This window comes from Empidonax traillii, unplaced genomic scaffold (genome assembly GCF_003031625.1).
Source record: "Empidonax traillii isolate 1590-97213 ecotype Southwest subspecies unplaced genomic scaffold, ASM303162v1 scaffold1201:size224149, whole genome shotgun sequence".
NCBI classification, from domain to species: Eukaryota; Metazoa; Chordata; class Aves; order Passeriformes; family Tyrannidae; genus Empidonax; species Empidonax traillii.
The window spans coordinates 140,174-156,271 of NW_020956394.1; the positions used below are offsets into that span (position 1 = coordinate 140,174).

General features: G+C 44.8%; 1 protein-coding gene across 4 annotated transcripts in view; it reads right to left on the reverse strand.

Moving 5' to 3' along the window:
- Positions 1-16,098, reverse strand: part of LOC114069158 (talin-2) — a 125,318-nt gene that overhangs the window by 48,286 nt on the left and 60,934 nt on the right. For all 4 annotated transcript variants that reach the window (XM_027905765.1, XM_027905766.1, XM_027905763.1 and 1 more), the window contains exons 10-24: positions 14,666-14,729; positions 12,491-12,595; positions 12,102-12,257; positions 11,107-11,208; positions 10,276-10,352; positions 8,345-8,525; positions 7,156-7,269; positions 6,589-6,697; positions 5,732-5,940; positions 4,826-4,924; positions 3,424-3,591; positions 3,024-3,318; positions 2,466-2,632; positions 1,586-1,714; positions 549-662 (exon numbers count right to left, since the gene is read on the reverse strand). In XM_027905765.1, the coding sequence (XP_027761566.1) occupies positions 549-662; positions 1,586-1,714; positions 2,466-2,632; positions 3,024-3,318; positions 3,424-3,591; positions 4,826-4,924; positions 5,732-5,940; positions 6,589-6,697; positions 7,156-7,269; positions 8,345-8,525; positions 10,276-10,352; positions 11,107-11,208; positions 12,102-12,257; positions 12,491-12,595; positions 14,666-14,729 (2,089 nt within the window). The remainder of the gene's footprint in view (positions 1-548; positions 663-1,585; positions 1,715-2,465; positions 2,633-3,023; positions 3,319-3,423; positions 3,592-4,825; positions 4,925-5,731; positions 5,941-6,588; positions 6,698-7,155; positions 7,270-8,344; positions 8,526-10,275; positions 10,353-11,106; positions 11,209-12,101; positions 12,258-12,490; positions 12,596-14,665; positions 14,730-16,098) is intronic.

A 16,098-nucleotide genomic window follows, 5' to 3' on the forward strand; every position in this document is an offset into this window, starting at 1 on the left:
CTCTGAACTGTAGCTTTGAAACGACAGCCATGTGCTTGACTTCAGGCCTGCCTTGAAATCTGTGGTCCTGACAGCTTTAACTTCAACCTAGGAATCCTGCTAACCCCACAGTAAAATCCAGAACTTATTTTTTATGGTGACATTTAAGGTGCCAGTTTCTTGGAGGTGGAATATCAGAAGAGCAGGATCAGTTGTTAGTTATATAACCAATTATATAACCAACATGTTAAATAAGAACTTCACCCCATGATAACATAAATCACCGTTGCTCTTCCATCCCTCACAGTGGAAAATTCAGGGGTTATTTTATTCCAGCACAGACCTCAGACCCATCACAACCCTTGCAGTGAGGTGTTTGCAGGGTGTGTGTATATATATATATATCAGCACACAGTAAATATGGATAATACAACAAATACAGGTGCACATGGATAGTGCTGGGGGGGTTTATAAATCTCTTTGCAACAGCATTACAGAGGGTGATGCTCAGCTCCCCACAAGGCAGAGTTCCAGGGTTATTATTTGTCAGTGGGTTGTGCCGTGTTTACCTTACAGCTCTGCACAAGCTGCTGGTGGGCTGCTGTGTTCTTGTTGGAAACAGCTGCATTCTGAGAGGCTGCAATGGTCTGAGTGGCAGCAGCTGCAGCTTGTTTAGCTGCAATCTTCGGAGAAAAAGAAACAGTTAAATCGGCACTAAAAGCCTGAGTCATTCAGAGGATGAAGTACATGTTACAGGTACCTTTGAGAGTAACAACTTTGACAGATTAATACATTATATCCCTTAATTTGATTTGCTTAAGGAAACTCGGGATTGCTCTGCTCTCAGGGTGAAGATGATTTGAACAGTTACCCATCTCTAACTTGCCAATAAAGAGAAAGGTAGGATTAGAAGGATTCTACACTCTCACTCTTCCATAGCTTAGCTGGCAATCTGAGCAAAAAAAGTCAGATACAAACAGCAGAGATGGTCCAAACAATCGGCTCTTACAAAGGCCAGAGCAAACAGGCAAAGCAGATGCAGGGCTTCACTCTGCTACATCAGTAACTCAGACCGAGGGCTCAAGGGGGACAGTTCTTACTGAGATTGCTCTATGGCAACAGAAAAGTTACTAAAATGATGCAGAGATCCAAAATACTGCTTTTTCCTGAGTCTAAAAGCACTGAGAAGACCTTCTTCAAATATCTAGGTGTGTTATTATCAACATCTCCCTACTACAAAATTAAAAATTGAACAATTTATGCAAGGTATTTCACCATACCAACACCAACTGGCCCACTAAATACAACCAGGTACGAAGCAGTTTGAGCTCAGCTGTTCTGATTTTCTGACTAATGCCTTCTGAGTGAAATCCTTACACACTTTACTACATGAGTGACACAAAGTGCTCCATTTCCTGAGGACTGTGGACTCACACCCTACCATGCCTAACTCCAAGCCTTGTACTTGGCACTGAGTTTACTGTGCTGTCCTTCCATGCTTGGCACTTCTACTGAAATAGCCATTTCTACTTCCCTAAAATCATCTACAGATCTTAAGTTACCAAAAGGGAGCCAACTGAAAATTCAACAATATCTGGTTTCCAACCTCCAATCTGTTGACAATCTTCTTCTTGATGGCGTTCTGAGCAGCAGCATTGGTGGCCACCCGCAGTCCCTCCGCTGCCTCCCTCAGACGCTGCTGCTGGTCCTCGTTTTCAGGATTGGCTGCAGCTCCCTGCGCGAGATTTCAGGGCAAAAACCACCAGTCTCAGTAAAAGCTATTGGAGTTGAACATTTGCTTCATGCATCTTTTTGGGTGCTTGGGAAAACAGCCTTTGTAAACTGCTTCCCCCTGTGATCTGTAATAATGGATTTGGAGGAAAGGGGGTTTGAGAAAAAAACAATCAGTTTTTAAAATTCCCAACTCAATATGCAAAAGTTAAGGTTTAACAGAGTAGTTTTCTCCATTTGAAGTCTGAGAAGTGACTGGGAAGCCAAGGAAATGCTCAGCAGCCAGGCACATGGACTGGAGTCCCTGCAGAGCACTGGCCCTGCTGCTGGAAAACCCATTCCAGTGCAGGGTCTGGGAAACAATTCAAAGGGAGATATATTTCTCCCTAATGGATTTAAACAGGTTTCCAGCACAGAAAGGAAAGAAAAGGTTAAATCAGCTGGAGGAAACTGTTCCTGAGACAGAGGAGAGTTGCTCTGTTAATGGTTTCTATAACAGACTGCTGTGCTTCTGCTGTTCCACTTGGAACTGGTGCAAGACAGTGGTTGTGGATGGTGGTCCTGCCCTGGATGGCCTGAGTCACCACCCCCCTGCACACAGGAAAGCAAAGCAGTGCAACAATCGGCTTTTAAAACAAGAAAACCCCTCCATGTTTGCTGAACATTTACAGGGTAAGAGGAACCATCTCCCCTACAGCCAGACCCACCTCCCCCTCCTCTTTGTGCCCAGCCCTACCAGTGCCCTTCCCGGGTACCTTTGCAGCTTCCACCATGCGTGCCGTGGAGTCTGCCAGGAGCTTGGCAGCAGCCAGGAGCTTCTTGGAGTTCTCCATGTCTATCTCTGCCTCGGCGTCCGACCTCATGGCATTGACGAGGTCGGAGGTGGCCTGAGCCAGCACCCGCGCCTGCCGCACCATCTCACCTGCGGGACACGACCACGGTGGCACCTCCAGCAGTAGGACAAGAGGGCTCGGCCTGGAGCTGTGCCAGGGGAGGTTTGGGTTGGACATTGGGAAGAAATTTTGACAGAGAGAGTTCTCAGCCCTTGGAATGGGCTGCCCAGGGAGGGGGTGGATTTACCATCCCTGGAGGTGTTTAAGGACAGACTGGATGTGGCATCAGTGCCATGGGCTGGGAACCACAGCGGGGTTGGATCAAGGGTTGGACTTGATCTCGGAAGTCTTTTCCAACCCAGCTGATTGTGTGATTCTATCACAGCACTTGTACACGTCAGAGAAGGATTTTTACTTCCTACTGCTCAGGGATGTGCCCCTTGCAAAGCAAGGAAGCTGCTGTTCCTCAGGGACACTTACCAGCATCCCCCATGGAGCTGAAGATGCTCTCTGTGACACACATGATGGTGTCCGTGGCCTGGTCGTAGCGGCCGATGGGCTCCCCCCTGCTGGCAAACTGCCGCACGTGCTGCAGGAGGTCGTTCAGCGCCTGGCTGACGATGCTGGCAGCTGCACTGACCTGCTTCAGCAGCTCGGTATCGTCTGTGGCAGCCTGGCAGGCCCTCACACAGTTCTCCACCGAGCGGTCCACCAGCTTCCCAGCCTCGATCAGCTGTTCCTGGCACACCGGGGAGCTGATGGTGGGACTCACAACCTGCACGGGGAGAGGGCACGGAGCAGTCAGAGCGGGCTGGCTGGGTACTAGCTCAGTTTTTGAGAATCCACAGCCTTGGCACCCTGGGAACACTACCAGCCTCACCTTGGCACAAGCCACGAGCTGGGAAGTGGAGAGTGCACACTGTGTGGCAGCAGCAATGACCCTGTTCTGCAGCACCGTGTCCTCAGCCACCTGGGCCACGTTCTTGGCCTTCAGCACCAGCATGGCAGCAGCGTTGGCAACAGCTTTGGCCAAACTCATCAGGACGTCCTGGTAACACAAAGGGAAGGTAAGAAGTTCTTTTATATGAAAACTTCAACATGTTTTGTGTAGAGCAGCAGCCACAGCTATTGCTCCAAAACCCAGTGGCTTCCTGTTCTCAGTACAACCATTTCTCCATCTGCACTATGAAGTGACTGCACTGAAGGAGTAGGGACTGTCGAGTTCTCAATCAGCTCAGAGTCCATAAGAGAAGAGCTATGTCCCAAACTGCAGTGAGCTTATCTTCACTTCCTGAGAACACACTATTAATGCAAAACCACCTGCAGTTCACCACCAAACATGTGATAAATATCTGTAATAAGGGTGACAACCTCAAGGACAAAACTGCTGAGGAGAGATAGGACTCAAGTTAATAACCAAATTCAAGGACTTAATTGTGCTTAACAGCAGAAACAACTGCAATTCCCTTTTGGACAGTGCCTTTTCCAAGCACAGTTTTTCCTTGTCCATGATGTAAATATAGCCCTACAAATTATTGCTCCTAATCAAAACAGGTCCTAATTCCAGGATGTTTTTCTCTTGTACCAAAACAATTAAGTTCCTCTGAAACTGTGACATTAAAACATGCTCAGGTGTTAATTCCTGCAACGAACAAGTTCAAATAATTTCTTCCCATTTCCCCACTTAAAATCCCACATTCCATGTACCTGAGTTTTTTAGTGGGATGGAATCTTCTTAATGCCTGTTCTGTTAAAATAACCTGCTCTTGGCATCAAGTGAAAAAACCCAGACATGGTTTGAACAGGGCATTTAAGAACAATGGTCCTAAACTGCTAACAGCAAACACTTAAGTCATGAGGCATTATGATTTTATAATTGCTAATACTATTAATCCTAAAGAGATTTTGTTTGTAATATAGGGATTTTTTCTTCTACTCAGTCTACCAGAAGGTTTTATTAACTTTTGGTTGGCACACACACATACAGACACAGCAAACATCTACAGGAAAACTACTCCTTCTAATGAGGAGTAATGCAGTGCAAACAGCTCTCCATGAAGCATGAAAGCCTCTGGATGATTGACAGAACCAAGCAGGGGTTCTTATGAAATCAGCACTCTGTGATTGTGTAATTAAAAACAACTTCAAAACCGATTAACCTCAATTAGTACAGAGAAGCTCCAGCATTTTCTCAGCCCACTTTGGGAAGCCTGGCTTTATGCAGAGACCTCCTCATCAGAAAGCTGCCCAGCTCTGACAGTGACAATCAACCCCCTCATTACCTGGAACCTTTCATCTGTTTCGTTCTCTCCAATCTGTCTCAGCAGCTCCCCACTTGCTTGTCCGATGCTTCCAGCTGCAGTCAGAACTGTCTGTCGAGGCTGCAAAAAGGGGACAGTGAAACACATGAAATTCAGAGAAAACGAGCTTGGCTTGAAGTTTAGGTTTCCTCCAAGAAATCCTGCATGGCTGGGCAATCTAAACAGCCCCAAAATAATTTCACAACAGAAATACTTTGGAAAAATCTTCACTTTTCCAGGTGCACAACTGCACGTCCACATTTCAGGCATTTCATCTGATGTGTTCCCAGACAACATGCAAAGAATTCTGAGGAACTTGAACAGACTTTGCTGTCATAACTGCAGGGATAATTAAGGATGGACAGTCAATATGATCTGAGACACCGGGAGATTTCATGTTCTTCAGAACATAACTACCCGAAGAGATCTAAGGCAAACTGTCTACAGACTCAAAATCACAACACACCAGTCAAGGGTTTTATCCTGGCCACTACTACTCTCATTTCTGGAGAACTACAGCATATGAATTAACTTCACATTTTATGTATCAAAGTAGACAAAAAGAGTAAGGAAAAAAGCCATGAATGAGTATCTCTCCACATCTTACTGAGTCACAGAACTATTTGAAATTTGTTTCTAAAAGACAACACAGTACCCACATTAATCAACTATTTATTACATAAATCAACCTCTGTACACAACATAGAACATTCTGATATCAAGGTGCAAGACTTTAAAGCACAGAGACAGATGGAGGATGAAGAAGCGGTCACAGGGAACATGACATGAGTGTAGCACTGGACAGGTGAGTGTAGAACCTAACCAGCCTCAAAAAACCCACAGCCATGCAGTTCAGAGAGGGAACCCAAGGGATTTCCATCTGCTCACCTCTCCTGAAGTCGGTTGCACAGCCTTCAGCAGGTCTGAGACAGCGCTGGCCAGGGTTCGAGCAGCTTTCAGGAGGTCTTCTCCACTCCCAACCTCATCATCCATGAGAGCAGCGAGCAGTTTCACACCTTTGGACATCTCAGTGAGGTTGGAAGAGATGGTTGTGATTGCACATCCCACAGCAGTGTAGTCAGTGTCAACTGGGTCCCCTGCAGAGCAAATGTTTTCTAGGATCAGAATGTTTTAGTGGTTCAAAGGCAAACGGGGGCAGCTGCCACTAACTGCACTCCTGAGAGACATCTCAAGGCAGCCAGGCAATGCTTATTAAGAAACTTGTCACTTTAAAAAGATTAGACTGCTCTAAATCGTCCGATTTCTACAGTTCTTCTTCTAAGAGAATTTCTCTTCACTCAGTGCAATTGCTGAGAAGTCCACAGTGCCAGATACCTTTCCATACTGGAAGAACCTACAGGAATAGAGTCTTGTTCTGTTTAAGCCACTCACAGCTCCTTCAGCTTACAGTTTGCTGAAGAAAAAACATCATCAATAAACACATAACAACCTAACAACTGTCAATAATGCTTTCTTGGGGTAAGCTTGCAAACACTCTCTGCTTTATTGAATAAGCAAGTTACATTTTATTTTCACTGATGGCTGTACCTTCGGTGTGAGAGAGAAACCAAAGATATAAAAACGGTGTTGGGAGGGACACCAAGTTGGTCCCTCACACTGGTGTACTACCAGGGTGTTCCACTGACAGCTTTTCTGCAGCTGCCCCATCCTCAGTTCCTGTGTGCGGTGATTCAGATTGACAAATGTCAGGAGACTGCAAGGAAACCCCTCCCATGGAAGTTTACCTGCAGTAAGGTTCACAACAGATGCAGTTCCTGCGGTGATTGCATCGACCTGAGAGTGGATTTCATGTTTGGATTCATCCACCTTGTTCTGAACCCATACTCTGGATGCCTGAAGAGCAATAACAAAGCAGAAGAATTAAAGATTGCAGTGAGGCTCTGTAAGAGGGGATACCATGTAAATCTCCCCTTCCTTCATGAACTTTTACAAGTCAACCAGAGGACAGCCAGCAAGCCCTTCAAGTGAAATGTTAAAGCAAACACCTTTTGCTGATTCCTTCACTACAGATTTGCTACCACACTTCAGCAGCTGCCCTTTTTAGGGAAATGCCATAAAGAGCATCCATGAAGGCCAAGCACTCTTGACTGACGGTCCCCTACAAGCAATAACCCTTTTTCTCTGTCCTCGTGCCCTAACCTGGATCAGGACCGATAGAACCAGATTTTGTTCTTATTTTTCACGTGCCAGTCACTCCCACCATAAACAATGCCCACAGCTCGTGTTTAACTGTACAGGTGCCCACAACACAATAGCATAAGAACTGGTTTCTCTGAGGGATCAGAACTCACCATGTCCTGCCCCAGGGGAGGCAGGTTGTCCACCTCGCTGAGGTCGGCCTGTGCCTGCTGCACCGCGTGCATGCTGGTGTTGATGGTGCCCATCAGGGCCTGCTGGGCTGAGGTCTGCAAGGCAAAACAGGGCTGGTGCTGTGTTCCCAAGGGCACCCCAGGCACATGTGACACGTGCACCAAAAGCCAGGGAGTGACCACAGTCCGACACTCACACCAGGTCATTTCAGATCTGGCCTTCCCCTGGTGCAATGCAGAAAGCAAATCTCTCTCTCAGTCTCTCACCTGTGTCATTCACACTCCTCTGAACTTCCACACCTTTCAGCTTTCTCACATCAAACCATGACCAGCAGACACAGAGCACCACAGAGCTTTCCTACTGACCTACATTCAAGGAACACGTCAACTCAATGTGCCTCTAGGATATCCTTACTGATTTCCTGGGACAGCTACCGACGTAATCAAGGACGACTCTAAACCGTCAGCACTGTGCAAGGGTTAACATCCATCTGCAGGGTTTTAGGCAGAGCAGGATGCAGATTGTGTTGGGTGTCTGTGGCACAGTTTTGGCTGCAGGGGTGGCCTCTGAGAGCAGAGGCCAGGGGCTCTCACGCTGGGCACACCAACAGAGCCAACAGGACACAGCTGAGCCCAGCAGCTGTGGCACCTCTGGGAAAGCAGCTGTCAGAAAGGGCAAAACATCACAGGGCAGAGAGGGGGAAAAACCAATTCTCCTAGTAGTATGTCATGATCTTAAGTATTGATTATATTCTCAAAGACTTTTCAGGGCTTTGGAAAGCCTTTTAATGTAAATGAGAAAACACACTATCTGCCTCAAGTCTACTAAAAAATTTCTAAATTGGTGGGCTAGTAATAAGCTGAAGGTAAGCCTTTTCTTTAAAATTGCTTACTTTTGCCAGCCTTTAAACCACCTTTTTTACCCTTAAATACTGGTTTAACTACTTAAGAAGTAAAGAGAAGGCTGGAAGAGCCTGCTTTTATAGGAAATAAAGGAAATAAAAAGTGATACCCTAAATATGCCAGGGACACTCAAAACTTATGTCTGGTAGGAAAGCCAGGAAGTTAAAGCTCTTCGAAATCTGTATAAAACTGTCCCTGACTCCTTGCAGCGCAGACAAGTTTCACACACAGAGATGAGTTCCCAGCACAAAAGCAGGAGGTTGCTCACAAGCGGGGGCATGTGTCCTCTGTGCATCTGCCCGAGGGTGACCTGCTGCTGGGGGGAGGGCATGATGCCCACGTTGAAGGTCTCGGGGCCGCTGGAGCCCGAGCGCATGACGGCGGGCAGCGCCACCGAGCCGTGCTCCACCTTCCCGGTGCGGTTGAACTGCTGCTGCACGATGGTGGACCTGCAAAAAAAACCCCACCAACACACAGTCAGGGAGCTCCTGCCACTCAGCTTCTGCCAGCTGCTCTTCCTGCAGGATTTTAAACTGCGGTTGACAGCGTTTGGAGAAGCTGGAGGAGTTAACGCTTTTCCTTTCTAATCATTTCCTAATATATTGGAAAAACAATCCAGGGCTTTGGGCAGATTTATTACTACGCCTATTATTATATTGTTATAATATTCTTACTAAAATAATAATTTATAATAAAAATAAAGCTATTCTTAATCAAAGATAATTATTAATAGCACTAAAGAGCAGGCACCAAGGGAAAGGCAATGTGCAGTTTTGGTACACACGGTACAAATGCTTTAACCCTTGCAGATGCCTGGCAGACAGAACCAGAAATGGGTTTATGGCATAACAACTGCTTTGTTTCAGTTGTATCTTTGACTGATTGATAGAAAATAAAAGCATGAACCTTGTGGGGATGTCTTTTGCAAGCACTTCCTAGAACTGGGGTAAAAACTGACATTCTCTCCTTCACCTTCCTACATATAAGCACAACAGTACTCATGAATAATCTGGCATTCTATCAGATAATGGGTTGAGGGGCAGGATACTTTCAAGAACAATAAATAAAGTTACTGCCATCCATGGTCATGAGCTGCTTTGCCAGATGTGCTGCTCATATTTAAATATGATTCAAGCTCTAATAGAAGCGTTGACAGAAATTCAGGCTTTAACAATAACACTCTGCTGGGGGAAAAACAGTGATTTCAACTGTGAAAAAACCTTGTATTTATCTATTACAAGTTTTGGGCTTCTCTGCACAGCACTTAGCTGACAGTATATTCTGGAGGTGATTTGGAAAGGGCCATGTCAAAATAAAGCCCGTCTGAACACGTGTGACCCATCAGAAAGTTGAAATTACACATAAGGCCACATTAACTCCCTAACAAGTCTATCTCATATAAACCCTATGCTTGACAATAAATCAAGTGGACTTTTCACATACACACTGCTGACACTGCCATCCTCAGAGCTCCAAGAGGAGACTTGAGTGTTTTATTACAGCTCATGATGTCAAAAATCTGTTTCTCTTCTCTCACTGCACAGAAGGATTTCACATTGCTGTTCAGGAGCATGGCCAGCTCACAGCTCTGCTTTTGGCTGTGTTCACTTCCTTCCCCATCCAAACCATGCCTGGCCTAACAAATATTCCCCTATCAGAACAAACCCTGACCCTTCCCCACCCCAAATATCTGATAGGTTTGGCTGCTAAGCCAGATATCCTGTTATATATAATTATATATACACTGTTATAACACAGTGTACAACTACACTGACAGTGAGTAGAGTCACATTTACTGCAAACCACAGAACCAGCAGACACAAGCAACTCAAACCTCGTAAATCCTGCATTTTTGCATCAAGATCAAAAAACTAACACAACATTTTCAGCTCTGCTTGGTTATCCCCCTCTCCCCCCCAGCACTTTGCTGAATTACAGCCTGAGCTCTGTTGTTCAAGGGTCAAGTGAGCACAAACTGCTGGTGCCCTTAACCAACAATCTCGTGACAGATACCTGCTCTTCAATCCTTGAAGGAACCTAGGAGCCTGCTGGATTGCCTGGGGGCAGCACCTCTATTGAAATACTCTGTGGAAAACCACTCCTTAACAGCAATAACTGTCCTACTTCATGTGAAAAGAGCTGCTGCAGCTAATTGTGGCACTCAAGGAAAGAGCATTTCCTCCTGCTGTTTACACTCACTTCTTAGGTGAAACAGATTCTTCCAACATGGTTGACTCCTCATCACCTTCAAGCCCAAATCTATCTTTGCTTTGTTTCTGGAGGAAGGGGAAAAAGAATTAAGTTAAACAATGTGCTCATTTTTGCTTTCTCTCCACCACTCCCCTTGCCATTTATCACAAAGCTGATCAAAGTATCTGCAGAGCCTTGTCTGGTGCTGAACACCAAGCTTTGGGCAGCGAGGGACAACATAACCTGCAGGAAACAGCGTACCTACCAATCCACACCAGAGAAAGTGAGTTGGAACAGCCCAAAACGCAGCAAGAATTAACATTATGCCACTGAGAGCAACGAACCACCCTTTGAGGCATTGCATCACTGAGATAATGTGGGCTCAACAACTGGGAACTGCAGCTTCTCACACTCACCACGGGTGTTTACTGTTTAACCTGCTCCTCATTCACTCCTTTTAAACTCAACGTGTCAGCAGATGGTAAAGAAAAAAAATCCAAGGCCTGGGAATGGAAACCCACACATCTGCATCCTATTCTGGGAAGACAGGAGGCTGCTTCCATTTGGCATTAGAGAGCAAAGCTACCTCTGAATCAAGTTTTAAACCAGCTATAGGAACCTGCCATTTATTTGACATTTCTTAAACCTGAGACTGACAGTGCCAGAGGGAGAGGCTCATCCTGGGATGAGTTCTGGCCATCCTGTTCAACCTCTCCTTGCACCCTACACTGTGAGCACAGGCAATCAATTCCAACTTCCTCATTTCTTTCCTATTAAAATCTATTACAGTAAATAATGATGTAGGTTGGTTTACTACATATCAAGATGTTTATACTGTACCTTCTTCAGGATGATATCAATGTAACCTGCAATTAATTGAGAGATCTGTTCTCCTTCAGTGGTCTGTACCGAGTAATAGCTTTCCTGATATTCACCAAAATCCTGAAGAAAAAGAGGAAAAAAAACCCCAAACCTCTTTGAGAATGCTAAGTAAGAAACAGTACTAAATAAGAGAGCATTCAGATTTTTAAATTGTTTGTATAGTCATTTTATTATATCCAACAGTGAATGAAATTGCTCCAAGAGTCTAAACCAGGCTATGTAGGGGTGAGGGAAGAGACAAGAATGCTTTTTTTCCAGCTTAATCACACATGTTTCATAAATTGAAATGCCCAAGAGACACTTTGTCTAATTTTATCAGACTTGGTCACTTAGGAATGGAGCAAAGTCTTGAGAATTCAATCCTAGAGCATAATCATCCATGCAATCAGAAATTAGATGCATGTGAATCAAGTGAATGGAATTTTCTACCCTCTGCCTCTTGCTCTACCACTTTAAGTAACCTTTTCATATCCAAAATGAATGTTGCAGTGGTCTCCTCTGGACCAAATAACTAACAAAATATCACATTCATGAAACTTCTTTCATAACTGTTAAAGGTGTCAATGAACCATCTGACTTGGTTTACGTTCATATCTCACCAGCCACGAAACACATTGTGAATGACAAGCACCTTAACAGTTCACACAGCTGAGAATAAAAGTGTTTTCTTCAATGTTTCAGTAATTAGGCACAAACCAGATGCAAACAGTGTTTTCTGAAAAGATTTAAACAGGACTTCTGAGGAACTGGTCTGCCTAGAAGCATCAACCTACAGTTTGATCTCAGAGGCAAATATGGGCCAATTTATTACTTGAGGACTTAGTTACTCCATATAACACTAGAAAATTAGAGAGAGAACAAGTTACACGACAGGAACTGTTCTAAGGCCATCTTTGCCTTTCTCTCCTTGCCACACCAATCCCTCTTCCTCTGCACACACACAGCAGGATTACCAGAGTGAAGCTTTTTGGGGAGGCAGCCCAGCGTTTCACGGTGGTCAGGGGCCACTCCTGCAGCACCTCCTTGGTCTTCTCATCCACCCTCATCACCGAGTCCTTGGTGACACCCAGCAAGCGAGGCACCAGCTTGTTTTTGCCTTTCATTTTTTCCTGGAACGAGGTGGGAAAGGTTTGTTTTCCATTCAGAAGGGAAAAAAGCAACACGGAATATACCCACCCACGAAGGGAAGAACGGGCGTGCAGAGGGTGACAATTTACAACTCTTCTCACTGCCCCAGAGAACTAAAATATTTTAGTGACTGAAGTAACAAAGGTTTGCTTAGTGTGCAATCAGAGGTAATCCATGACCAAGGGTGCAGTGGGCACAGCAAGAGCCACGTTACCTTCACCAGGAAGAAGGACACGCCGTAGGTGCGCAGCGAGCGGGCGAGCTTCACGTACTTCACTTTGGCTTCTATCTCAGTCATCTCCCCACAGTTCTTGTGCTCCTGCAATGAGAGGGCAACAGCAATTAGGCACAGCCAAAGCTTTCTGGAAACCAAAAAAAAAAGGGTACAGCTTTTATCTGTTTCAGGAGGGTTAGTTAATAATCATTACAATGAGGTTTGAAAAAATGCTGAGTAGAAATGTTAGCAAGACTTGAATTCCTCACATCAGAGACCATAAACAACCTGTGCAAACAGAACACTCCTCTTTGGCCACCATCCATTCAATGTGTGCCTCGGATCAAGCACATTTAAACCATTTCTGACACAGTTTTAAATTCGGGCTATTCCTGCTATTTGACACTATTGGGTTTCATACCATTCAAGCCTCTTCACTCAGTTCTTAAAAATAATTTAAATGTCCCAGCACCCACATTTTTTTTCCAGAAAGAGACTATTTATTCCTGCTTTGTGCCCAAAACTTCTGACTCATGAGAGCCTCACACTTGGTACTTGACCATTTCTCATCTCTTGGAAGTACTTTCAATGGTTTTTTTTGGCCAGTTGCAACATTATCCACAATCTTTTTCCATCACGTGCAAAAAATTCTAGAGCTGAGGAAGAAACGATGATTTTTCTGAACAGCTCATCTAGGTGTGTCTTGTAACTCAGTCTCTATTTATTATTTTAGCATTTATTCATTAGCACACTTGATTACTGGTATGTAATGACAGCTACCCATCTTATGGCTTCAAACTTCACCTCAGCACCTGCTCTCCCAGTCCAGCCCATTCTGCTGGAAATCACACCCCAGTGCCTTGCTGTTTAAATGCTGTTTGTGGGGTTCCCCATCCCACCCCATCTTCCACGTGACTGTGAACTGCTGTTGCCACCCTGCCCTGGTGACTGATGGCAGCAGGGGGAGCACCAAGAACGCGGGAAACGCCTTCCTGCTCCACTTGCTACCACCTCACAGCCTTCCAAGAGGAGCAGCTGCAGCTGCCAGAACCCTGTGCATCCCAGGGACACAGGCTGATCACATCTGCCAAGTTCAGCACCCAGAAAACAACCAGGATCCCAAGGAGCACCAATATAGCCATTGCAGATGGAATGTTTGGTAAAAACCACCTGCCAAACTCCAAAATTTTGTAATTTGGGAAGCAGCTGGGTTTTTTTTCAGACTGGCAGCTCACTTATTTTACCCTCCTGTTGTATCTTTTCCCACCACCAGTGCCCTCACTTGTCCATGCACTGGAGTAGGTAATGATTGAAACTCCTCATGCCTATCTGACATGGGCAAGAATCCCCTGCTATGAACAGCAGGACAGTGATCCTCAGGAGTGAAATAAGCTGGTTTTAGCTTAAACTGCCCCAGCCAAAGGTGTTCAGGAACAGCATCAGACCCACTCACCCACAAGGAAGCAGTGAAGCTGCAGGCAGAACAGCCTCACTGGGATGGGACAGACACAGCAAAGCACCTGACCTGTTCCTGCTCCTCAGTTCATCTCCCAAGCTGAGGCCACAAAACACTGGGGTATCCTACCAGAAACCATGGCCTGACTTCACCTGGTGACTTCAGAATTATCCAACTTACTGTCGGGAAGTTATTGCCAAACTTGTGCTTGAGTGGGCAGATGGTGGGTGCATTTCCAGCACTCAGAGATCACTTCCAGCAGTGTCAGCTGCTTGAACCATTTATACTCAGCTACTCCAGCCTCCTACAACTGTGGGATTCCCAGACACACCATGGAATTCAAGCATGAAGCAGCACAACTTGAGGCTCATGACTGAACGAGGCATGGAATTCTAACTGGCTTTCCTAAATGTGCACCTACTTTATACAAATAAACATCTTTGCATTTCAATACAACCAACAAAAAGATCTCAAAACACTGAATGTTCACTTTGTCTTTTTAGCAATGTATATTGGATAATCATCAGTGAAGACAAAAGGTTCAGGTATTTTATTTCTTCAGGATCTGCTCAAGAAATGAAATAGAAGCTGTCAGATCCTTTGCACTTGATTTTCTGATAGCTATATAATCAAGTAAATCCAAGTATACCCCTGGGAAAGCTCACGTTTTTCTTCCAAAGGCAGTAAAACTGAAGTAGATTTTTCAGCCTCACAATTACCTGAAATATTCTCTTTTCAGCCCCTCTTTGTTTGGTATATTCTTTAGGCAGGAATTCTTTTAGGCTAGAGGGAAAAAAAAAAAAAAAAAAGGAAAAATTCCATAATTAATGGTTCCTTCTCGAGGAGGGATGCTTTCCATGCTTCTTTACTGGCAATAAGTCCCCCCAGCTTCCTAAAATGGGTGCAAAATACCTGTACAAGGAAACAAAACTGTCTAAATCAGAGTGAGAGCAAGAGGTTACCTCATATAATGAAAAAAACCGTTTTAGTGACATCACCACGTAATACCCTTTCAGGTTGCTTTTCTATTTTGAGGGGGTGAACACTGGATTATTTATTTGGGTTAGTGTGCTTTTTTTGTTTGTGTTTTTAAACACAAAACCCTGCCATCGCAGAGAACAAAAAAAAAGACTAAATCAGGATTTTGTGCTTTCTTCAGAAATTCTGGTCAGCATTGAGATCACTCCTGTTCTTCCCATAAAGCTCCAGCATTCTAAAGCAAATAAGAACAACTGGCCTTGCTACTCTTCCTTCTGCTGCTCTAACAGTGACATCTCACTAATGACAATGAACTCAGGACTGATTTCCACAGCCACATCCCAGGGCTGGGCAGGCTGAAGAGCTCTGGGTTTGATTTGCCAACGTGCCTGCAAACAAAAAGCCAAGGTGTGCAGATCCAGGTGCTCCTTCCCATCTGCACAGGAACAGGATGGGCACTTCATGAGATATTCCCAGCAAATGTGATCCCTGTACCTCTGCAGGTGCCATGCACAACTTCATCTGCACCAGGAAGGGCACAAGGAAGGACTGACTGCAACCTGATAGTTTAAAAGCTTTCACAATTTACTTTGGCAGGAGCTTCAAGGAAACTGCAGCCACCAACACCGCAGTCTTAGCAAGGTGCAGGCAAATGAGCTCCATCTGTGCCAGGAATAATTTACCAGTGCCAAAAACGGACACAAAAGGTCTCTCTGCATAAACATATTGCAGACATGGCACACTAAGCTAAGCTGTCTCAAAACAATTTTAGGAAATATTAGTGCCATTGTGCTGTGTGATGTTTCCAGCAGGAGCTGACAGGTTCTCCTCGAGGGCATCTGCAGCATCTTGAGGCTTCAGCAGTCATTACTGATACCTCTCCAATGCATTTCACATACTGAGCTGCAGCAGTTTATAAACAGTAACTGCTTCCATACTCGGAAAGAATCAATGTTTATGCACCAAAGAGTAGAACACAGTTGGATGAAACTTTAAAAAAGCTCATTCTTTTTCAAAAGGAAAAAAAAAACCAAAACAAATTGAAAAGGTTTTTTCTGAAAGTATGAGAGATGTATTTTCAGGAAAAAAAGAATAGATCAGCATTTCTCTATACTATTTATATATATTGTTCATAATGAGCCAGGATCAACTGGCTTGCTTTGAGTCACAAAAT